The 24,077-nt window shown below is 63.9% G+C and overlaps 2 protein-coding genes across 2 annotated transcripts; one reads left to right on the top strand and one right to left on the bottom strand.

Moving 5' to 3' along the window:
• The first annotated feature begins 731 nt into the window (after positions 1–731).
• PRPH (peripherin) lies at positions 732–5,267 on the top strand. Its single transcript, XM_069879439.1, has 9 exons — positions 732–1,096; positions 2,332–2,392; positions 2,953–3,048; positions 3,123–3,284; positions 3,893–4,018; positions 4,111–4,331; positions 4,886–4,935; positions 5,047–5,123; positions 5,220–5,267. Exons 1-9 carry the CDS (start codon positions 732–734, stop codon positions 5,265–5,267), a joined length of 1,206 nt encoding a protein of 401 aa, XP_069735540.1.
• Positions 5,268–7,633: 2,366 nt separating this feature from the next.
• Positions 7,634–11,903, bottom strand: C1QL4 (complement C1q like 4). The gene is made up of 2 exons (XM_069879509.1): positions 11,344–11,903; positions 7,634–7,867 (listed from the first exon to the last, which is right to left on the bottom strand). The coding sequence occupies exons 1-2, from the start codon at positions 11,872–11,874 to the stop codon at positions 7,688–7,690; spliced, it is 711 nt and encodes a 236-aa protein (XP_069735610.1). The 5' UTR covers positions 11,875–11,903; the 3' UTR covers positions 7,634–7,687.
• Positions 11,904–24,077: the final 12,174 nt, after the last annotated feature.

Genomic DNA, 24,077 nt, shown 5'->3' on the forward strand with positions numbered 1-24,077 from the left:
GTCCCCGGCCCCTCCCCGCATCCCGAGCGGGGTCCTCAGCCCCTCCCGATGGGGCAATCCCTGCCCCCCCCATTCCCCTGCAGCCCCCTATCTCCCCACATCCCAAGTGGGGTTCCTCACCCCCCCCATTCCCCTGCAGCCCCCTATCTCCCCGCATCCCAAGTGGGGTTCCTGCCCCCCCATTCCCCTGCAGCCCCCTATCTCCCCGCATCCCAAGTGGGGTTCCTGGCACCCCCTTCCCCTGCAGCCCCCTATCTCTCTGCTCACACCCCAAGTGGGGTTCCTGCATCCCAAGTGGGGTTCCTGGCCCCCCCCTTCCCCTGCAGCCCCCTATCTCCCCGCATCCCAAGTGGGGTTCCTGCCCCCCCCCATTCCCCTGCAGCCCCCTATCTCCCCGCATCCCAAGTGGGGTTCCTGGCACCTCCCGAGGTGACAATTCCTGCAGCCCCTGTCCCCCCCCAGCCCCTCCTGCCCCCCCATCCCAACCGGGGTCCCCGGCCCCTCCCGATGGGGTAATTCCCGCAACCCCCCCGTGTCCTCCCATCCCAATTGGGACCCCCGGCCCCTCCCAAGGGGGGGGTTCTTGCAGCCCCCTCTGTCCCCCCGCCCCCTCCGCCCCGGAGACCCCTCCCCTCGCTCCCGCAGCCCCGGGTGCCCCCGGGCGGGGCGGAGCCGCCTCCCGTTATAAACAACCGGTCCCGGCAGCGGCCGCCGCCTTCCCCGGTTTGACCATGAGCCGCGGCGGGGTCGCTGGGGGCCCTCGCCGAGCTCCCCTCCGGGCTCCGCCGCCGCCCATCCCCGTGGCCTCGGGGCGGCTGTCGGGGGCGGCGGCCGCTCGGGCGGCGGAACGGGAGGAGCTGGCGGCTCTCAACGATCGTTTCGCCGCTTTCTTGGAGCGGGTGCGAGCGCTGGAACGGCAAAACGGGGCTCTGCGAGCAGCCCTGAACCGGCCCGGCCCCCCGCCCCGCGCCGCCGGGTTGGTGCAGGGGGAGCTGCGGGGGCTGCGGGAGCGGCTGCAGCTCCTGAGCTGCGACCGGGACCGGCTGCAGGCCGAGAGGGACGGGCTGGCGGCTGAGCTGGCCGCCCTGCGGCACCGGTGCGCCCGCAGCGCCGGGGGGGGCCGGGGGAGGGGTGTACCGGGAGGGGGGGGGCACCGGGATAACGGATGCGGAGGGGTGGGGACCGGGGGATGCACTGGGAGGCGGGATGCAGTAGGGTGGGGACCGGAGGATGCACTGGGATGAGGGATGTAGCGGGATGGGGACCGGAGGATGCACTGGGATGCAGGATGCAGCGGGATGGGGACCGGAGGATGCACTGGGATGCAGGATGCAGCGGGATGGGGACGGGGGGATGCACTGGGAGGAGGCGGGGTGGGGACCAGGGGATGCGCTGGGATGAGGGATGCAGCGGGATAGGGACCGAGGGATGCACCGGGATGCGGGATGCACCGTGAAGAGGGATACAGGGGGGTGGGAAGCAGGGGGTGCAGCAGGATGTCCCGGGATGCAGCGGGGTGGGGACCGGGAGATGCCCCGGGATGCAGGATGCAGTGGGATGGGGACCAGAGGATGCGCTGGGATGAGGGATGCAGCGGGGTGGGGAGCAGGGGATGCACCGGGATGCCCCGCGATGCGGGATGCAGCGGGGTGGGGACCGCGGGATGAACTGGGATGCAGGATGCCACGGGGTGGGGACAGCGGGATGAACTGGGATACGGGATGCAGCGGGGTGGGGACCGGAGGATGCACTGGGATGCGGGATGAACAGAGACGGGGATCAGGATCCCTGGGATTTGGGATGCAGCGGGGTGGGGACCAGGGGATGCTCTGAGATGGGGATGGGGGCTGCACTGGGGGATGTGGGGGCGACAGGGACTGGGAAATGTGGTGGAGAACTTTGGGGTGGGGAGCAGGGGGTGCCCTGGGATGCGCTGGGGTGGGAGCAGGGCTGCAGCAGGGTGGGGATGGGGGTGCCCTGGGAATGTTGGGGTGGGGCTCGAGGGTCGCACTGGGACCAGTGGGGAGGGGGGCATTGTGTGAACTGGGGTGAACTGGGAGAGCAGGGCTCTGCGGTGGGTGGGGCACTGGGGGGGACTGGGACGAGCACTGGGAGGGGGGAGCTGGATCCAGGACAGGGCTGAACCCCTGGGGGTGGGGGGGCAGAGCATCCCATCACAGGGCTCTGGGGGGTCTGCAGACCCTTAGGGGCTGAGATGGGGGGTGGCTCAGGCTTGGGGTGGGGGTTCCTCTTCCTCCATCCCCATGTGTCTGCAGTGAGGGGGGGGGGCTGCACCCTGTCCCCTCCCCCATCATATCTCGTGTTCCACAGGCTGGAGGATGAGATGCAGAAGCGGGAGGATGCGGAGAAGAGCCTGGTGCTGTTCCGCAAGGTGAGGGGGGCTGGGGTGGGGGGTGTCTGTGCAGGAGGACATGGAGCTGTTGGAGCGAGGCCAGAGGAGGCCACAGAGATGATCTGAGGGCTGGAGAACCTCCTGTACAAGGATGGGCTGAGAGGCTGGAGAAGAGAAGGTTCTAGGGAGACGTTAGAGCAGCTTCCAGTGCTGAAAGGGGCTCCAGGAGAGCTGGGGAGGGGCTCTTGATTGGGAAGGGCAGGGAGAGGACGAGGAGGAAAGGTTTTGAGCTGGAAGAGGGGAGATTGAGATGAGAACGTGGGAAGAAATTCTTCATTTTGAGGATTTCACGCAGGGTGCCTCATCCCTGGAGGGGTTCAAGGCCAGGTTGGATGGGGCTCGGAGCCCCTGATGCAGTGGGAGGTGTCCCTGCCCATGGCAGGAGTGGAACTGAATGGACTTTGAGGTCTATTCTCTTCCAAACCATCCCAGGATTCCATGATTCCAAGTATTCCCCGTCCTGCACCACCTGAGGGGATCCCAGGGGGGCTGTGTCCCCTCTGCGCTGCCCCTCAGCTCATCCCAACCTCTCCCCGCAGGACGTGGACCACGCCACGCTGTCCCGCCTGGAGCTGGAGCGCAAGGTGGAGCTGCTGATGGACGAGATCGGCTTCCTCAAGAAGCTCCATGAGGAGGTAGAGGGTCTCTGGTGGGGTGGAGAGCAGCGGGTTGGGTCCACGTGCCGTGATGGTCCCGTGCGCCCGCGCAGGAGCTGCGGGACCTGGAGGTGAGCGCCCCGGGCCCCGCGGTGCCGGTGGAGGTGGAGGTGTGCAAGCCGGAGCTGACGGCTGCGCTGCGGGAGATCCGCACCCAGTACGAGAGCATCGCCGTCAAGAACCTGCAGGAGGCCGAGGAGTGGTACAAGTCCAAGGTACCGGCACTGGGAGGACTGGGATGGGGACCAGAGGGGGGCCTGGGATGAGGGATGTCCTGGCGTGGGGACTGGGGGGTGCACTGGGATGGGGGATGCAGCGCGATGGTGACCGTGGGATGCACTGGGATGGGAATTTGGGGATGCGCTGGGATGAGGGGTGCGCTAGGATGGGGACTGGGGGATGCACCGGGATCAGGGGCCATACTGGGATGAGGACCATGGAATGCACTGGGAATCGTGGGATGTCCTTGGATGAGGGATGCATCAGGGTGGGGACCACGGGATGCTCTGGGATGCTCTGGGATGAGGGATGCATCAGGGTGGGGACCATAGGATGCGCTGGGATGCTCTGGGATGCTCAGGGATGAGGGATGCATCAGGGTGGGGACCATGGGATGCCCTGGGATGCTCTGGGATGGGGGATGCATCAGGGTGGGGACCGTTGGATGCTCTGGGATGCTCTAGGATGAGGGATGCATCAGGGTGGGGACCATGGGATGCTCTGGGATGCTCAGGGATGAGGGATGCATCAGGGTGGGGACCATGGGATGCGCTGGGATGCACTGGGACGAGGGATGCAGCCTTGACTCCCCCAACCCTCGCAGTTCGCCGACCTCTCGGATGCGGCCAACCGCAACCACGAGGCGGTTCGCCTGGCCAAGCAGGAGATGAACGAGTCGCGGCGGCAGATCCAGAGTCTCACCTGCGAGGTGGACGGGCTGAAGGGCATGGTGAGACCCAGGAGATATGAGGGTCCGGGGGGGAGCTTTCCAGCCACTGGACCCCCAAATCCAGCCCCACGCGGCGCCGTCTCCCCCCGCAGAACGAGGCGCTGCAGCGGCAGATGCGGGAGATGGAGGCTGAGTTTGGGGAGGAGGTCGGGGGCTACCAGGACGTGGTGGGGCGGCTGGAGCAGGAGATCCAGCAGATGAAGGAGGAGATGGCGAGGCACCTGCGCGAGTACCAGGACCTTCTCAACGTCAAGATGGCCCTGGACATCGAGATCGCCACGTACCGCAAGCTGCTGGAGGGCGAGGAGAGCCGGTGAGGCTGCTCTGTGCCGCGGGGTGGGGAGAAGGTCCCCTCGGTTGGGGTTCTCCTGGTTTTGGGGAAGGTTCTCCTGAATTATGGGAATTTCTCCTGGTCTTGGGGGAGTTTCTCCTGGATTATGGGAATTTCTCCCGGTTTTGGGGGAGTTTCTCCTGGACTATGGGGATTTCTCCTGGTTTTGGGGGAGTTTCTCCTGGATTATGGGAATTTCTCCCGGTTTTGGGGGAGTTTGTCCTGGATTATGGGGATTTCTCCTGGATTATGGGGATTTCTCCTGGTTGGTATGGGAGTTTCTCCTGCTTTTTTTTTTTTTTTTTTTAGTTTCTCCTTTATTTTTGGAGTTTCTCCTGCTTTACAGGACTTTCTTCTGGCTTTAGGGGTGGTTTCTCCTGCCTTTTTCTGGGGGGCGTGGGGTTCTTCTGCTTTTCTTGGGATTTTCTCCTGATTTATGAGAGTTTCTCCTGTTTGGTTATTTTTTGTTTGGCTTTTTTTTTTTTTTTTAATCTGGTTTGGGGATTTATTTTTTCCCCCCTTTGGAATTTCCCCAGGATCACGGTCCCTCTGTACCCCACCACCTCCTTCAGCATCAGGAGCTCAGGTGAGGGGGGGGGGGGGGAGTGCTGGGGGGGGTCTTTCCTCCCTTTTGGGGGGGCAAAGGGGGTGTCTTCCCCCCTGGGAGGGGGCTCACAGCATCTCTAACCCCCCCCAGTGATGGATTCGCAGCCCGCGGAGACCCCAGCACGGAGGGTGGTTCTCATCAAAACTATTGAGACACAGGATGGGAAGGTGAGGATGGAGATGGGGGGGTCCTTACTTCTTTTTTTTGGGGGGGGGGGGGTTCAATCCCACCGTGGGGCTGACCCCCCCATTCTCCCCCTGCAGCAGGTGGTGACCGAGGTGCCCAAGGAGCGAGCGGAGCCAGGGAAGTGACGGAGGGGACCTGAGGGGACCCCCCTGCGTCCTGGGGGGGTCACGGAACTGGGGGGGTGACGGCTGCTCCCCCATCCCTGCGGCCAGCGGCGCGATGCTGCGGGGCAACCTGGTGCCTTGACCCCCCCGATATTCCCCCAATATTCCTATTTATTGTCCTTTTACTCCAATTTATTCCTTTTTATTCCTATTTATTGTCCTTTTACTCCAATTTATTCCTTTTTATTCCTATTTATTGTCCTTTTACTCCAATTTATTCCTTTTTATTCCTTTTTATTCCTATTTATTGTCCTTTTATTCCCATGTATTCTTCTTTATTCCCATGTATTCCTATTTTATTCCTCTTTATTCCAATTTATTCCCATTTTATTCCCCTAATATTCCCATTTATTCCTCTTTATTCCCATTTATTCCTCTTTCCTTCTCTTCCTCTGGCAACACCCTATACCCCCCAGGCTTGGGGGGGTCCCTGCTCCCCCCTCACTGATCTGGGGCGGGGGGGTGCACCAGCTGTCCCCAGGGTCTCTAAGGACCCTTCCCCCTCCTCCCCAGCCCCTTTGGGGGGTGTGAAGAGTTTGGGGGGGGGGGGGCTCTGGGGGCTGTCCCCCCCCTCCTGCTTGAGTGATGAATAAAGACTGGGGTGAGGCTGGGTCTGAGTCACTGCGCGGGGGGGCAGGGAGGAGCTGGGGGGGCACCTGGGTGGAAGGGGGGGGTCACCTGGAGGGCTTTCTGTGTGCACTGGGGTGGGGGGGCACCGAGGTGCATGGGGGGGTCACCTGGGGCTGTATATGTTCATGCATTTGGGGGGGGGGGGGCACCTACTGGGGTGCTGTGATGGAGATGGGGGGGGTGCACTGTGGTGCAGGGGGGGCTTGTGCACATCCCTGTGTCCTCCCCAAGTTCTCCCTTCAGGGTATTTAGGGGCAGAGAGGGACATTGGGGGGGGTTGGGGGGGGTCAGGAATCTGGGGGGGGGGCATTTGGGGTCGGGGGGGGGGGCTGGGAAGTGGGGGTCACCATGGGGAAGGGGATATGCCCAGCTGGGGGGGGTCTCAGTATCCTCCCCCCATAATGTGTCTCTGTGATTGGAGTGCTAACAGAGGAGCCCCCCCCCCCCAACCCCAAACACACACCCCCCTCCCCGGAGGACAGCCAGGACCCCCACCCATGGCGGGGGGGGGCATGATATAGATGGGGACAGACGCTGCACAAATCCTACTTGCACCTCCTTTAGGGGCTGGGTGGGCAACGGGGGGGTCCTCTCAACCCGCCCCCCCCCCCCCCCCCCCATCCTCCAAGCCCATCCTGGGGGTCCCCATGCTGTACATCCCCCCCGCCTCTTGTAGTACCAGACATGGCCACGAGGTGGCAGCACAGAACCGGGTACCGGAGACTGGGACTGGGGGGGACACAGGGATTGGGGGGGACAGGGATGGGATGGGGGGGACACAGGGATGGGGGGGGGCACAGGGATTGGGGGGGACACAGTGTCCTGCAGCTCCATCCCCATCCCAGGGACCCCCCAACACTCCCGGCAAGGGGGGGGGGGGGTCCCGTGGCAGGGTGGGGGCTGTGCCCCTGCCCACACATATTGGGGGGGGGGGGGGGGGTCCCTGTCCCTAATAGCAGGGGGGACGGTGACAATGGGCCCCCCACCCCAGTGTCCCCCCCCCCCCCCCCAGGAAGGCGAAGGTGGCAGCTGCGCATCCAAACCCAGGGTGATTTATTTATTTATTTATTTTGTTGGGGGTGCTCTGGGTGGGGGACATCAATGGGACACCCCAATTTCTTTTGGGGGGAGTTCCCTGGGTGGGGGACAGCACTGGGATGCCCCGATTCTCTTGGGGCATCCCAATTTCTTTTGGGGCTGCCCCAAGGGTGGGGAAAGCACTGGGACACCCCAATTTCTTTTGGGGGGTGTACTGGGTGGGGGACAGCACTAGGACACCCCGATTCCTTTGGGGGTGTCCCAAGGGTGGGGACAGCGCTGGGACACCCCAATTTCTTTTGGGGGGTGTACTGGGTGGGGGACAGCGCTAGGACACCCCGATTCCTTTGGGGGTGCCCCAAGGGTGGGGACAGCACTGGGACACCCCAATTTCTTTTTGGGGGTTCTCTGGGTGGGGGACATCAATGGGACACCCCAATTTCTTTGACGTTGCCCCAAGGGTGGGCCCAGCACTGGGACACCCCAATTCTCTTTCAGGGTGCCCCAAGGGTGGGGACAGCACCAATTTCTCTTGGGGGGGGTGCCTCGGGTGGGGACAGCACTGGGACACCCCAATTCTTTCCGGGGTGCCCTTTGGGGGGTGCTGGCATGCGAGGTGGGGGAGGCAGCGGGAGGGGGTGTGGGGCTGCAGCTCTGGAGTTGGGGACCCCAGCGGGAGTTGGGGACCCCCCCATCCCGTTTTTTTGGGGGGGTCAGTCGGGGTAGATGATGAAGCCGGAGAAGGTGCTGTACTTGTTGGTGTTGCCGCCGTGCACTTTGCCCCCGTCCAGCTTCACGAAGACCTCGTCGCCCACGTCCAGGTGCAGGATGACGCTGTTGCTGGCGTAGTCGTAGTTCTGGTCCGCATCCTGCGCGATGGCGCTGGCCCGAACCTGGAGAGGGGGGGCACGGATCTCAGGACACCCCCACACCCCACTCCACACCCCCCAGCCCTATGGCACCGTGTCCCCAAGGGGAGACTGCGAGCGGGGCTGGGATGGGGGTGCTGAGCTGCTCAGGACCCCCTGGCTGGGATGAGGGTGCTGAGCTGCTCTGGATCCCCCAGCCACTTGTTGGGAATGGGGGTGCTGAGCTGCTGAGATAGGGGTGCTGAGCTGCTCTAGATCCTCTGGCTGGGAATGGGGATGCTGAGATGCTGGGATGGGGGCGCTGAGCTGCTGGGATAGGGGTGCTGAGCTGCTCTGGATCCTCTGGCTGGGATGATGGTGCTAAGCTGCTCTAGATCCTCTGGCTGGGAATGGGGGTGCTGAGCTGCTCTGGATCCTTTGGCTGGGAATGGGGGTGCTGAGATGCTTTGGATCCCTTTGCTAGGAATGGGGGTGCTGAGCTTCTTTGGAGGTCCTGGTTGGGAAGGGGGGTGCTGAGCTGCTCAGGACCGCCTGGTTTGGAATGGGGGTGCTGAGCAGCTCTGGATCCCCTGGCTGGGAATGGGGGTGCTGAGCTGCTGGGATGGGGGTGCTGAGCTGCTCTGGATCCTTTGGCTGGGAATGGGGGTGCTGAGCTGCTTTGGAGCTCCTGGTTAGGAAGGGGGGTGCTGAGCTGCTCAGGACCCCCTGGTTTGGAATGGGGGTGCTGAGCAGCTCTGGATGGCCCCGGCTGGGAATGGGAGCGCTGAGATGCTGGGAATGGGGGTGCTGAGCTGCTCTGGATCCCCTGGCTGGGATGATGGTGCTAAGCTGCTCTAGATCCTCTGGCTGGGAATGGGGGTGCTGAGCTGCTGAGATACGGGTGCTGAGCTGCTCTGGATCCCCTGGCTGGGAATGGGGGCGCTGAGATGCTGGGATGGGGGTGCTGAGCTGCTTTGGAGGTCCTGGTTAGGAAGGGGGGTGCTGAGCTGCTCAGGACCCCCTGGTTTGGAATGGGGGTGCTGAGATGCTAGGAATGGGGGTGCTGAGCTGCTTTGGAGCTCCTGGTTAGGAAGGGGGGTGCTGAGCTGCTCAGGACCCCCTGGTTTGGAATGGGGGTGCTGAGCTGCTGGGAAAGGGGGTGCTGAGCTGCTGGAATAGGGATGCTGAGCAGCTCAGGACCCCTTGGCTAGGAATGAGGGTGCTGAGGTGCTGGGATGGGGGTGCTGAGCTGCTTGGACCCCCTGGTTGGGGATGGGGGTGCTGAGCTGCTCTGGATCCCTTTGCTAGGAATGGGGATGCTGAGATGCTGGGAAAGGGGGTGCTGAGTTGCTTTGGAGCTCCTGGTTAGGAAGGGGGGTGCTGAGCTGCTCAGGACCCCCTGGTTGGGAATGGGGGTTCCAAGATGCTTTGGACCCCCAGGCTGGGAATTAGGGTGCTGAGCCGCTGGGAAAGGGGGTAATGAGCTGCTGGGATAGGGGTGCTGAGCTGCTCAGGACCCCTTAGCTAGGAATGAGGGTGCTGAGGTGCTGGGATGGGGGTGCTGAGCTGCTCAGGACCCCCTCAAATCCACTCAGACCCTGCTGGGATGGGGGGTGCTGAGCTGCTTTGGATCCCCTGGTTGGGAATAGGGGTGCTGAGCTGCTCAGGACCCCCCCAAATCCACTCAGACCCTGCTAGGAATGGGGGTGCTGAGCTGCTGGGATGGGGGTGCTGAGCTGCTCAGGAATCCCGGCCCCTCATCCATCCCGCTCAAGGTCACGGCCCCCACCTGCAGCAGAGCAGGATCAGGGCGTCAGCGCCCCCCTTCCCCTCAGCTGCTCCCGGGGTGATGGGGGGGGGGACAGGGACAGCCCCCCCAGCCCCCCAGCCCCCCCCCAGGACACGGCCCCCCCTCCCTGCACCCTTGGGGGGCTCTCAGGGTGCTCAGGACCCGCTGGGGACCAGATTCAGGGTGGGGGGAGCCCTGGGGGACCCCGGGGCGGGGGGGGGGATGCCCCGAGGGGGTTGTGCAGGGATAGTTTGGGGGGGGGGGGCAGGGGCTGCGCAGGATTGATCCCTGGTTCTCCCGTAATAAATGGGAAGCGAACCGGGATGCGCTTGGTGAACAAAGGGGGGGGGTGGGGGCACCGCCCTGTGTCCCCCCCCAGCCCAAAAGGGGGGGCACCACCTGTGTCCCCCCTAATGCTGGTGGGTGTCCCAAAGGGGGGGGGGCACATCCAGCCCCCCCGATTGTCCCCAAGGCTGAGAGGGGGGTGGATACAGGGATGCCTCTCATGGTCTGAGGTGGGGGGAGAGGATGGGAATTGGGGGGGGGTTGGATAGGGGAATGGAATGTGGGAAATGGGGGGGGGATTGGAAAGGGAAGGAACTGGGATGGGGGAATTGAGATTAAGGGAAACCAGAATGGGAAAACTGGGATGGGAAAACCGAACCAGGGGAAACCGGGATGGGAGGAGCAGGGATGGGGAATGAGGGATGGGGGGGGAATGGGAATTGTGGGGGGGGGGGAAATCCAGTGGGGGAAATGGAATGTGGGAATTGAGGGGGAACTGGGGATAGGGGGAACTGGGATTAAGGGAAACCAGAATGGGAAAACTGGGATGGGAGGAAACAAGATGGGAAAATCAAGCTAGAGGAAGCAGGATGGAGAAATTGGGATGGGAGGAGAGGGGTGGGGAGGAAAGAATGAGAATTGGAGGGGGGGTAGTTGGATCTGGGGGGTGGGAATGGGGATGGGAGGAACAGGGATGAGGGAACTGAGATGAAGGGTAAGCAGAGTGGGGAAACTGGGATGAGAGGAAACAAGAAGGGGAATTAGGGGTATCTTGGTGTTCCCATCTGGTTTCTTCCCATCCCAGGTTTCCAGGAGGGATGGGGAAACACTGGGATGGGGAAACTGGGATGGGAGGAGCAGGGATGGGGAATGAGGGATGGGAGGGAATGGGAATTGGGGGGGGGCGGAATTCTGGATGGAGGGAATTGTGATTAAGGGAAACCAGAGTGGGAAAACTGGGATGGGAGGAAACAAGAAGGGGAATTAAGGGTATCTTGGTGTTCCCATCTGGTTTCTTCCCATCCCAGGTTTCCAGGAGGGATGGGGAAACACTGGGATGGGGAAACACTGGGATGGGGAAACACTGGGATGGGGAGACTGGGATGGGGAAAAACTGGGATGAGGAAATGCTGGGATGGGGAAACACTGGGATGGGAAAACGCTGGGATGGGAAGAGACTGGGATGGATGGGAGACTGGGATGGGGAAACTGGGATGGGAAAACTGAGGTGAGAAAACTGGGATGGAGAGATGGATGGAGGAGCAGATGGGGGGAGGTTGGGATGGGGGGGAGCAGGCAGGGAGAGCCGCGATCTGGATGGAGACAGAGAAACGGGGCTGGAGGAGCCAGACTGGACCGGGGCGAGGGACCAGCTGGGCAGACTGGGATGATGGGGAGCGGGGTGGGGGGCACTGGGAAGAGCCTCCAGGGGGGTCCTGTCCCGTACCTGCCCGTTCTTCATGAGATCAGCCCACATGCTGGTGCCGTCACCTCCGCGCATGAGGACGTGGTAGGTGAAGAAGTAGATGCCGGGCAGGGGGCAGGTGAACTTGCCGCTCGAGGGCTCGTAGTAGTTGCCCACGTTGGTGACCACGTCGTCAAAGCGCAGCACCTCGTAGCCCTCGTGCGGCTTCCGCAGGCCCGCGTAGAAAGCGATTTTGGGGCTGTAGAAGGATGGGATGTACCCCCCGGGACCCGGTCCCGGCGGTCCCGGTGGCCCCGGACGACCCGGTTCACCCGGCGGCCCCCGCGGTCCTGGGGGTCCAGGGGGTCCCCGCACTCCGGCGCGGCCTTTGCGCCCCGGTTCGCCCTTGGCACCGGGCAAGAAGGGCGGCGAGGAGGAGGAGGAGGCGACGGGGAGCTCGGGGCCTGGGTAGGGGTCGCAGACCATGCGGCAGCTGCCCAGCATCTCGTAGTGCGCGGCCGCCTTGGAGCTGTGGACCAGCAGCGGGATGGCCACCAGGAGAACCAAGACCATGGCCACGCCGATGGCCGCGCCGGCCACGCGCTTCCTGCGGCTCAGCCGGGAGGCGGCCAACGCCAGCAGGTCTTCCTCGCCCTTGGCCGCGATGGTGACGCCGCCGCGGGGGTGGACGGCACGCGGCCGCCCACCCAGCCTCGAGCCCCGGTGGGGAACGGGGTGGGACGGGGGACGGGGTGGGATGGGGCCGGAGACGGGAATGGGGCCGGGAATGGGACTGGGAATGGGGATGGAGGTGACGGTGGGGCTGGGAGAAGGAGTGGGAATAGGGATGGGGATGGGAACGGGGCTGGGAGAGAGGATGGAGATGGGAACGGGGCTGGGAACAGGAGTGGGAATAGGGATGGAGGTGGCAGTGGGGCTGGGAGAAGGAACGTGGATGGAGATGGGAACGGGACTGGGAGTGAGGGTGGAGATGGGGACGGGGCTGGGAGTGGGGATGGAGATGGGAATAGGGCTGGGAGTGAGGATGGAGACGGGAATGGGGCTGGGAGCGAGGATGGAGACAACAGCAGAGCTTGGAGCAGGGGCAGGAGCAGGAATAGGGATGGAGATGGGAGTGGGACTGGGAATGAGGATGGAGAAAGCAGCAGAGCTGGGAGCAGGGACAGGAGCAGGAATGGGATCCGAAACAGGGATGGAGACAGCAGCGAGGCTGGGGATGAAGCTGGAAGAGGGGCTGGGGACGGGGATGAGGATGAGGAAGGGAAGGGTCACAGCAGCAGGGTTGGGAATAGATCCAGCTGCGGGGCTGGGAGCGAAGACGGGAGCAGGGATGGGGATGGAGATGGGGCCAGGGATGAGAAAGAGGATGGGGACGAGGACAGTCACAGCAGGAGGGCTGGGAGTGAGGACAGGAGCAGGGATGTGGACAGAGACGTGGGGACAGAGACGAGGATGGGGGTAAGAATGGTCACAGCAGCAGGGATGAGGATGAAGATGTGAGGATGGGGATGAGGATGGGAACGGTCACAGCAATGGGAATGGAGCCGGCAGCAGGGCTGGAAGGGGGAACAGGAGCGAGGATGGGGACGGAGACGGGAAGAAGGAGAGAGATGAGGATGGGGAATAGGATGGTCACAGTGACAGGGCTGGGAGTGGAGCCGGGAGCAGGGATGGGGGTGTGGGGACAGGGACGAGGATGGGAGCAGGGATGAGGATGGGAGCAGGGATGGGGATGTGGGGACAGGGATGAGGATGTGGAGACAGGGATGGGGATGTGGGGACAGGGATGAGGATGGGGCTGGAGCCGGGAGGAGAGTGAGAAGAGGAGAAGGACGAGGTTGGGACCGGGAGCGGGGCTGGAGCCGGGACTTGCGCTGCTGAAGGGGACGAGACTGGAGCCGCTGATGGAACCGGGAGCGAAGCCACCGACGGAGCGGAGAGCGGAGCTCCTGCAGCAGCCGGGACCGGGGTCGGAGTCGGGACCGGAGCCGAGGATGCGACCGGAGCCGGGGTTGGAGCTGGTGATGTAACCGGAGCCGGGACCGAGCCGGGAGGGGAACGAGCCGAGCCGGGATAGAACCGGGATGAGCCGGGATGGAGCAGATAGAGAAATGGGATGAACCGGGATGGAACCGGGATGGAGCAGGTACATAAACGGGATGAACCGGGATGAAGCAGGTACAGAAACGGGATGAACCGGGATGGAACAGGTACAGAAACGGGATGAACCGGGATGAAGCAGGTATAGAAACGGGGTGAGCCGTTACGGAGCAGATCGAGAACCGGGATGGAACGAGATGAGCCGGGGTGGAGCAGATGTGGAACCGGGATGGGACCGAGCCGGGATGGAACGAGATGAACCGCGATGGAACCGGGCTGGAAGTTGCCAAGTTGCCCGGGAACAGCCCCTCTCCTCCCCCGGGAACAGCCCCCCCGGTCCCCCGGGAGCGCTCCTCACCGGCAACGAGCAGCGGCCCCGGGGCGGCTCTCCCGGTACCGACCCCGCCGGGATCCCCGGTGCCCGCGGGGAGCCCCCTCCTCACCCTCCATCCCATCCTATCCCACCCCCCCCCCCACCCTCCGGTGTCCCCCGGTGCCCCCGGTACCCCCGGTACCCCCGGTACCTGCCGCCCGCGGCGCCGGGAGCCACGTGCCGGGGCCGCCGCTCCTCCCGCAGCCCCGCCCGACGGCACCGGGGGGGCGGGACGGGACGGGGGGAGCGGGGGGGGGTGGGGAGGGGGGGGGGTGAGTGTGCAAGGGGTGCGGGGGGGGGCGAGGAATGCGAGTGCGAGGGGTGAGGGGGATGGTGGGGGCTGAGTGCGCAAGGGGGGCAGGAGTGAGTGGGAAAAGGGTGTGGGGGGTGAGTGTGCAAAGGAGGAAGGGGGGAGTGTGCAAGGGGGTCCAAGGAATGCGTGTGCAAGGGGTGAGGGGGATGGTGGGGGCTGAGCGTGCAAGGGGTGCAGGGGTGAATGTGCAAGGGGTGCAAGAGTGAGTGGGAAAAGGGTTTGGGGGGTGAGTGTGCAAAGGAGGAAGGGGGGAGTGTGCAAGGGATGCAGGGGAGGTTGAGGAATGCATGTGCAAGGGGTGAGGGGGGATGGTGGGGGCTGAGTGTGCAAAGGGTGCAGGAGTGAGGGGGAAAGGGTGTGTGGGGGGAGTGTGCAAAGGAGGAAGGGGGGAGTGTGTAAGGGGTGCAGGGGAGGTCGAGGAATGCGTGTGCATGGGGTGCGGGGGGATGCCAGGGGCTGAGTGTGCAAGGGGTGCAGGAGTAAGTGGGAAAAGGGTGTAGGGGGTGAATGTGCAAGGGTGGAAGGGGTGAGTGGGAAAAGGGTGCGAAGGGGTTCAAGGAATGTATGTTCAAGGGGTGCAGGGGGATGCTGAGTGGGAAAGGGGTGTGGGGGTGAGTGTGCAAGGGGGGAAGGGGGTGTGTGTGCAAGGGATGAAGGGGTGAGTGGGAAAAGGGTGTGAGGGGGTTCAAGGAATGCATGTGCAAGGGGTGCAGGGGGATTCTGGGGGTTGAGTGGGGAAGGGGTGTGGGGGTGAGTGTGCAAGGGAGGAAGGGATGAGTGGGAAAAGGATGTGAGGGGGTTCAAGGAATGCATGTGCAAGGGGTGCAGGGGGATTCTGGGGGTTGAGTGGGGAAGGGGTGTGGGGGTGAGTGTGCAAGGGAGGAAGGAGTGAACGTGCAAGGGTGTGAAGGGGTTCAGGGAATGCATGTGCGAGGGGTGAGGGGTGATGCTGGGGGCTGAGTGTGCAAGGGATGAAGGGGTGAGTGGGAAAAGGGTGCGTGGGGGTCAGTGTGCAAAGGATAGGGGGACAGGAGTGTGAAAGGGGTCTGAGGGATAAGTGTGGAAGGGATCCAGGGGGGCTGTGTGTGAGCAGGGGGGTGGATGTGTGCAAGGGCGGGTGCAGGGGGCACAGATTGGGGGGGTGCACGGGGGGGGTGTGTCAGAGCATGGAGGGGATGCGTGTGTGTGTGCGGGGTGCATGGGGTCCTTAGGCGTGCAAGGGAGGGCGTAGGGTGCACAGACTGGGGTGTGTGTGCAAGGGATGCGTGTTTCGGTGCACGGGGGTGCACGCATGTGGTGTGTCCACATGTGTCTGTGTGAGTGTGCATGCTCAGTACGTGTGTCTGTGCAGGTGTGCGTGCTCAGTGCGTGTGTTTGCATGTGTCTGTGTGGGTGTGCATGCTCAGTGCATGTGTCTGTGCAGGTGTGCATGCTCGGTGCAGGCATCTGCATGTGTCTGTGAGGGTGTGCATGCTCAGTGCATGTGTCTGTGCAGGTGTGCGTGCTCAGTGCGTGTGTTTGCATGTGTCTGTGTGGGTGTGCATGCTCAGTGCATGTGTCTGTGTGGGTGTGCATGCTCAGTACGTGTGTCTGTGCAGGTGTGCATGCTCAGTGCATGTGTTTGCATGTGTCTGTGAGGGTGTGCGTGCTCAGTGCATGTGTCTGCATGCTCACTGCATGTGTCTGCGTGTGTCTGTGTGGCTGTGCATGCTCACTGCGTGTGTTTGTGCAGGTGTGCATGCTCACTGCACGCATCCACATGTGTCTGTGCGAGTGTGCATGCTCAGTACACGTGTCTGCATGTGTCTGTGCTGGTTTGCATGCTCACTGCATGCATCCACATGTGTCTGTGCGGGTGTGTGTGCTCACTGCATGTGTCTGTGCGAGTGTGCATGCTCAGTACACATGTCTGCATGTGTCTGTGCGGGTGTGCATGCTCACTGCATGCATCCACATGTGTCTGTGCGGGTGTGCGTGCTCACTGCATGTGTCTGTGCGAGTGTGCATGCTCAGTACACGTGTCTGCATGTGTCTGTGCGGGTCTCCATGCTCACTGCATGCATCCACGTGTCTGTGCGGGTGTGCATGCTCACTGCATGTGTCTATGCGGGTGTGCATGCTCACTGCATGTGTCTGTGTGGGTGTGCATGCTCACTGCATGCATCCACATGTGTCTGTGCGGGTGTGCATGCTCAGTACACATGTCTGCATGTGTCTGTGCGGGTGTGCATGCTCACTGCATGTGTCTGCATGCTCAGTGCACCTGTGTGTGTGCGCTCAGTGTATGTACATGCATGCGTGTGCGTGCTCAGTGCGTGTCCGCACACATGCACATGCGTGTGCGTGCTGCAATCGCTCCCCCGCAGGCCGGAGGGGGGGGCAGCGGGGGCGATGCTCGCCCAGTGCCATCCTGCTGGATAATTTATGGGCCCGGTGGGGCCTGCGGGCCGCGCTCGCTCCGGCGGGCGCCGATCGATCCGCGGGGCTGCGGGATGGATTTATGGCCGCGGGATGCGGGGATCGATGCGCAGCCCGCCCCCCCAGCCCCGCAATGTTTGTGCAACAAATTACGGCGCCGCAGCAGCGCCCGCGGGCTCCCACGGGGACACGGAGGGGACCTGGGGGGGGGGATGCCACCCCCAGGAGTGCCTGAACCCCCCGTACCCCATCTCTGCGCACAAATGCAGCACGCAGAGCCAAGCACACGTCTGCGCATGCATGTGTTGAGCATGCACACGCATGCAGACGCATGCAGAGAGCATGTGCACACATGGACACGTATACTCTGAGCATGCACACCTACATACATGCATGCACAACCGTGCAGACCCATGCACAGAGCATGCACACGCATGCAGACCCATGCAGAGAGCACGTACCCCCATGCACACGCATGCAGACCCATGCACACGCATGTAGACCCATGCAGAGAGCATGCACCTCCATGCAGACCCATGCACACGCATGTAGACCCATGCAGAGAGCATGCACCTCCATGCAGACCCATGCACACGCATGTAGACCCATGCAGAGAGCATGCACCTCCATGCAGACCCATGCACACACATGCAGACCCATGCACACGCATGCAGACCCATGCAGAGAGCATGCACACGCATGCAGACCCATGCACACGCATGCAGACCCATGCAGAGAGCACATACCCCCATGCACATACATGTAGATCCATGCAGACCCATGCACTGAGCCTAACGAGCAGCAACAGCGGATTAATTAGCCAGGCTGCCGGGGAAGCCCGAGTGCTAATTAGCGCGCTCAGGGGGGAGGAGGGGGGCGCGGGGGTCCCGGCTGCGGGGGGGGGGGGCAGAGGTGGGGGGGCAGCTGAAAAGGTCGAGCCCAGAGGGAGCTGCGGGGGGGGGGCGGGGGGAGGGTCGCATCCTGCCCTCGGCTCCAGCGCTGGGGGTCCAGCAGGATCCCGGGATGGTGCTGGGGATCCACCAGGATCCTGGGATGGTGTTGGGGGTCCAGCAGGACCTGGGGTGATGTTGGGGGTCCAGCAGGACCTGGGGTGATGTTGGGGGTCCAGCAGGATCCTGGGATGGTGTTGAGGGTCCAGCAGGATCCTGGGGTGGTGCTGGGGATCCAGCAGGACCTGGAGTGATGCTGGGGATCCAGCAGGACCTGGGATGGTGCTGGAGATCCAGCAGGACCTGGGATGGTTCTGGGGGTCCAGCAGGATCCTGGGATGGTGCTGGGGATACATCAGGACCTGGGATGGTGCTGGGGATCCAGCAGGGCCTGGGATGGTGCTGGAGATCCAGCAGGACCTGGGATGGTTCTGAGGGTCCAGCAGGACCTGGGATGGCGCTGGGGGTCCAGCAGGAACCTGGGATGGTGCTGTGCCCCCCTGATTGGGACAGACGTGTCCCCCCCAGCCTCGGCAGCAGCTCTGGGCCCAGCTGTGGGTGCTGAGCGGTGCAGCGCGGTGCTGGGGCGCAGGGCATGAATAAACGCATTGCGCTGCAGCCCCGCAGCCCCCGCTGCACCGGCTCGGGGAGGGGGCTCCGGTGCAGCCACCCGGTGACTCCGCGTTCGCCATCTGAGGACCCGACGGTTGGCGCAGCAGCGTGCGGCGTCCTGCACCAGGATGGCCCCAGTGCATGCCCAGTGCCTGCTGCATGGTCTTTGGCACCCAGTGCATGGCACTCAGCACCAGTGCATGGCTCCCAGTGCTCACTGCATGGCACCCAGTGCTGGTGCATGGTCCTTGGCACCCAGTGCTGGTGCATGGTCCTTAGCTCCCAGTGCATGGTCCCCAGTGCTCACTGCATGGCACCCAGTGCTGGTGCATGGTCCTTGGCACCCAGTGCTGGTGCATGGTCCTTAGCACCCAGTGCATGGTTCCCAGTACCCGTTGCATGGCACCCAGTGCTGGTGCATGGTTCCCAGTGCTCACTGCGTGGCACCCAGTGCTGATGCCCAGTCCTTAGCATCCAGTGCATGGCACCCAGCACCAGTGCATGGTTCCCAGTGCTCCCTGCATGGCACCCAGTGCTGGTGCATGGTTCTTGGCATCCAGTGCATGGTTCCCAATACTCGTTGCATGGCACCCAGTGCTGGTGCAATGTCCTTAGCACCTAGCGCATGGTCCCCAGTGCTCATTGCATGGCACCCAGCACCAGTGCATGGTTCCCAGTACCCATTGCATGGCACCCAGTGCTGGTGCATGGTCCTTAGCACCCAGTGCATGGCACCCAGCACCAGTGCATGGTTCCCAGTGCTCACTGCATGGCACCCAGTGCATGGTCCCCAGTGCTCCCTGCATGGCACCCAGTGCTGGTGCATGGTCCTTAGCACCCAGTGCATGGTCCCCAGTGCTTGTTGCATGGCACCCAGCACCAGTGCATGGTTCCCAGTGCTCCCTGCATGGCACCCGGTGCTGGTGCATGGTCCTTAGCTCCCAGTGCACGGTCCCCAGTGCTCACTGCATGGCACCCAGTGCTCCCTGCATGGCACCCAGTGCTGGTGCATGGTCCTTAGCACCCAGTGCATGGTTCCCAGTACCCGTTGCATGGCACCCAGCACCAGTGCATGGTCCCCAGTGCTCCCTGCTTGGCACCCAGCGCTGGTGCATGGTCCTTAGCTCCCAGTGCATGGTCCCCAGTGCTTGTTGCATGGCACCCAGCACCAGTGCATGGGCCCCAGTGCTCACTGCATGGCACCCAGTGCTGGTGCATGGTCCTTGGCACCCAGTGCATGGTCCCCAGTGCTCACTGCATGGCACCCAGTGCTGGTGCATGGTCCTTAGCTTCCAGTGCATGGCACCCAGCACCAGTGCATGGTCCCCAGTGCTCACTGCATGGCACCCAGTGCTGATGCCCAGTCCTTAGCCTCCAGTGCATGGCACCCAGCACCAGTGCATGATTCCTGGAGCCCTGGAGCCATCCCCCTTCCTCTCCCCCTGCTCCCCCCATGCACCAGCCCCCCCCGCAGCATGCGGGGCTGCAGGCAGGTTGCGTGTTGTCAGCGCAGGCCGCGCGTGCCGGGAGGGAGCGATGCCCAAATGAATATCGATGGGCTGGATGCGGCCGGGCGCTGCGCGTCCAGCCAGGGCGCGTTCGCAATAAACCAGAGCGGCTGGAATTGCATCAAAATTGTCCTTGAGTGCTGACAAGAAAACAGCACCCAGGGCTGGTGGGGGGAGGTGGGGGGCGCCCCCATCCTGGGGGGGGACCCCGGTGTGGGATGGGTCAGGATGGAGCCCAGGACACCTCAGAACTGGGGAGGGGGGTGTCAAGGGCCATTCAGGTGCACCCCTCAGCGCCAAGTGGGCACTAGGGGGATCACCGCAATGTCCCCCCCTTCTTTGGGCACCAGTGCCAGCCCGGTCACCCCCACATTGGGCCCCCAAGGAGCCCCCCACCCTCAATGATTCCCCCCTCAATAAACCCTCGATGAGCCCCCACCCTCCAATGAGTCCCCAGCCCTCAAGGAGCCCCCCCTCAATAAAGCCCCAATGAGCCCCCAGCCCCCAATGAGCCCCCCACTCTCAATGAGCCCCCAATGAGCCCCCAGCCCCTCAATCAGCACCCACCCCTGGGGTCTCACTGTGGTGGGGCTGGGGCCTCTTTGGGTGCCCCCCACGCTGGGGTCCCACTATAGGGTGCCAGGGGTTCCTTGGGTGCCCCCCACCCTGCGGTCCAGCTATGGGATGCTGGGGGTTCCTTGGGTGCCCCCCACCCTGGGGTCCAGCTATGGGATGTTGGGGGTTCCTTGGGTGCCCCCCACCCTGGGGTCCAGCTATGGGATGTTGGGGGTTCCTTGGGTGCCTCCCACCCTGGGGTCCCTCTGTGGGATATTGGGGGTTCCTTGGGTGCCCCCCACCCTGGGATCCCTCTGTGGGGTGCTGGCCCCCCCCCCACCCTGTTCCTCCTGGGCGAGGCTGGGGGCTCATTGCTGATTCTCCTCATGGCCCCGCGAGGCGGGCGCTGACAAATAGACATTTAAATCAGACAATTAGCCGGGCCTCGCCGCTGACATTTTTAATGTATTAATGTGCATCCCCGGCTGGGGGGGGGGGGCCGAGCCCCCCCAGAAACGCGTGGGGAGCGTCCGCGGCGCTGGCAGTGATGGACGAGGCCGGGGGGACCCCCCAGCCCCTCGCTCGCATTAATTACCAGCAAAAGTGACACGGCAACGCGACACGCGTGAGCGCGCTACATGCCGTGTGCACGCGTGTGCATCGCACGGATCCTGGGGGGGGGGGGGGGTGAGGAAAGGGAGCTGGGGGGCAGCTGGTGGTGGGATGGTGGTGACACGCGTGTGCAAGCGTGTGCGTCGTGGTGGTAGCACCCAGGGGGGGCAGCTGTGTGTGTACAGGATGAGACACCCCCCCCCCCAGTATTGATCAGGATGAGACCCTCAAATTGATCAGAATGAGACCCACTCCGCTCCCCCTAATCGATAGGGATGAGACCCCCTTGCTCCCCCTAATCGATAGGGATGAGACCCCCCCGCTCCCTCTAATCGATAGGGATAGGACCCTCCTCTCCCCATAATCAATAGGGATGGGACCCCCCCGCTCCCCCTAATCGATAGGGATGAGACCCCCTCGCTCCCCCTAATCAATAGGGATGGGTCCTCCTCCACTCCCCCTAATCGATAGGGATAGGACCCCCCGCCCCCCCCAATAGATAGGGATGGGACCCCCCCACTCCCCCTAATCGATAGGGATGGGAACCCCTGCTCCCCCTAATCGATAGGGATAGGACACCCCAGCTCCCTCTAATCAATAGGGATGGGAACCCCTGCTCCCCCTAATCAATAGGGATGCCCCCCCCCCCCACTTCCCCTAATCGATAGGGATGGGACGCCCCTGCTCCCCCTAATCAATAGGGATGGGACCTCCCCGCTCCCCCTAATCAATAGGGATGGGGCCCCCCCACTCACCCTAATCGATAGGAATGGCCACCCCCCCACTTCCCCTAATCCATAGGGATAGGACCCCCCCGCCCCCCAATAGATAGAGATGGGACCCCCCCCAATCGATCAGAATAAGATACCCTCCTGCTCCCCCTAATCGATAGGGATGAGACACCCCCACCATTCCCTCCTATTGATCAGGATGAGACGCCCCCTGCCCCTGCATCGATAGGGATGAGCCCCCCCCAATCGATAGGAATAAGACCCCCTGGCCCCCCAGTATTGATGAGGTTGAGACCCCCCCAATCAATCAGAAGGAGACCCCCCCAGTCCCCCCCAATCGATCAGAATGAGACCCCCGAGGGTCCTGGGGCTGCAGTGGGGGGTCGGGTGCTCCCCCCCCGAGGCCGGTCCCCCCGCTCGGTGCAGGTTGGGGGGGGTTAACCCCCCCTTTAGGGCGGGGGCAGCGGAGCGTGGGGTCCCCCGGGAGCCGCTGTCAGCGAGGGGGGGGGAGGGGGGGGCTGTCAGCCGGTCTGATGGGCAGCGAGGGGGGGGGCTCAGCATCCCGGGGGGGACCCCAGGGACCCCCCCCCTGCCGGCCTCTCAACACCCCCGAAACCGGGGATTTGCTGCATTGCACCCCAAATCTTGAGGGGGGGGGGCATCCAGCCCTGGGAAGCAGGGAATGGGGGGGGCTGCACCCCCAAATTATGGAAAAGGGGGGGCTGGGGGCCTCCATTGAGCCTCAGGGCAGCGGTGAGGGGGCAGCTGTACCCCGAAATCATGCAGGGGAGTTGAGGGGTCCCCATCCAGCCCTGGAAAGAAGGGAATGGGGGGGCTGCACCCCCAAATTATGAAAAAGGGGGGGGCTGGGCGTCCCTATTCATCCCTAGGGCAGCAGTGAGGGGGGGTTGCACCCCCAAATTATGGAAAGGGGGGGGCTGGGGGGTCCCCATTGATCCCTAGGGCAGCAGTGGGGGGGTTTGCACCCCCAAATTATGGAAAGGGGGGGGCTAGGGGGTCCCCATTGATCCCTAGGGCAGCAGTGGGGGGGTTTGCACCCCCAAATTATGGAAGGGGGGGCTGGGGGGTCCCCATGGAGCCTCAGGGCAGTATGGGGGAGTTTGCACCCCTAAATTATAGAAAGGGAGGGCTGGGGGGTCCTCATTGATCCCTAGGGCAGCAGTGGGGGGGGGTTGCACCCCCAAATTATGGAAGGGGGGGCTGGGGGTCCCCATGGGGCATCAGGACAGTGGGGGGGGGGGGGGTTGCACCCCCAAAGCCAGTCCAGCTGCTCCTCCTGGGGTTGCAGAGCTGGGGTGGGGAGGGTATCACAGCCCCCCCTCTTCTCGGGGTGGGGGGTCGTTAATTATAGATGAGCCCAATTTGCGGGGGCAGGTTCGTTAATCCCAGCAAACACGCTGAGCAAACAAGGCCTGAAAGCAGATGGGGGGGGGGCAGGATCTCGTTGGGGGGGGGGGGTCACAGCCCCCCCCCCAGCCCCTACCCCACACTCAACCCCCCCCCAGATGGATGTGTGGGGCTGGGGGGGCAGGTGGGGGGTGCCCTGTGCCCCCCCCCAGACCCCAAAGCCCCCCCCCCCCCCAGGGTGACTCTGATGCCCTTTGCCCGTGGGGCGGGGGGGGGCAAAGTCTGGAGGGGGGGGGGACACGGTGGCAGCGGCAGCGGCGTGGGGAGACGGGGGTCAGGGGGACCCCAGGTGGGGATGGGGGGGTCGGTGGGGGGGGTCAGGGGGTGCTGGGAGGGCTCAGGGGACCCTGGGTGGAGATGGGGGGGTCGGGGGGGGGCTGTCACAGGGTGCTGGGGGGGCTCAGAGAGGACTGGGGGGGAGATTGGGGGGTTTTGGGGGGCTCAGAGGAGACTGGGGGGGGGTTGGGGGGGCCTGGAGGGGGTCATGGGGTGCTGGGAGGGCTTATGGGGTGCTGGGGGGTATGGGGGGGGTCTGGGGACCCTGAATGGAAAGGGGGGACCCTGGGGGGGCTCATGGGGTGCTGGGGGGGAGGATGGGGGGTCTGGGGATCCTGAATGGAGAGGGGGGACCCTGGGGGGGCTCATGGGGTGCTGGGGGGGTACTGGGGGGGTCTGGGGATCCTGAATGGAGAGGGGGGACCCTGGGGGGGCTCATGGGGTGCTGGGGGGGTGCTGGGGAGGTCTGGGGATCCTGAATGGAGAGGGGGGACCCTGGGGGGGCTCATGGGGTGCTGGGGGGGGTACTGGGGGGGTCTGGGGATCCTGGATGGAAAGGGGGGACCCTGGGGGGGCTCATGGGGTGCTGGGAGGCTCAGAGGGGACTTGGGGGGGGATGGGGGGGCCTGGGGGAACCTGAGGGGGGGTCATGGGATTCTGGGGGAGCTCAGGGGGCTCTGGGTGGGCTCAGGGGGTGCTGGGAGCGGGTGTGGATCCTAGGGGAGCTCAGGAGGCTCTGGGGGAGTTCATGGGGTGCTGGCTGGGGGTGTGGGATCCTGGGGGGCTCAGGGGGCTCTGGGGGGGGCTCATGAGGTGCTGGAGAGAGATGTAGGATCCTGGAGGGCTCAGGGGGGCTCTGGGGGGGTTCATGGGGTGCTG

The sequence above is a fragment of the Phaenicophaeus curvirostris genome, chromosome 38 (genome assembly GCF_032191515.1).
Source record: "Phaenicophaeus curvirostris isolate KB17595 chromosome 38, BPBGC_Pcur_1.0, whole genome shotgun sequence".
Classification (NCBI taxonomy): domain Eukaryota; kingdom Metazoa; phylum Chordata; class Aves; order Cuculiformes; family Cuculidae; genus Phaenicophaeus; species Phaenicophaeus curvirostris.

Coding starts and splice junctions, on each gene's coding strand:
- PRPH (XM_069879439.1), top strand. CDS start 732: ATGAGCCGCGGCGGGGTCGCTGGGGGCCCTCGCCGAGCTCCCCTCCGG. Junction 3,049..3,122: donor TCAAGAAGCTCCATGAGGAG/GTAGAGGGTCTC, acceptor GCGCCCGCGCAG/GAGCTGCGGGACCTGGAGGT. Junction 3,285..3,892: donor AGGAGTGGTACAAGTCCAAG/GTACCGGCACTG, acceptor CAACCCTCGCAG/TTCGCCGACCTCTCGGATGC.
- C1QL4 (XM_069879509.1), bottom strand. CDS start 11,874: ATGGTCTTGGTTCTCCTGGTGGCCATCCCGCTGCTGGTCCACAGCTCC. Junction 7,868..11,343: donor ATCTCATGAAGAACGGGCAG/GTACGGGACAGG, acceptor CCCCCTCTCCAG/GTTCGGGCCAGCGCCATCGC.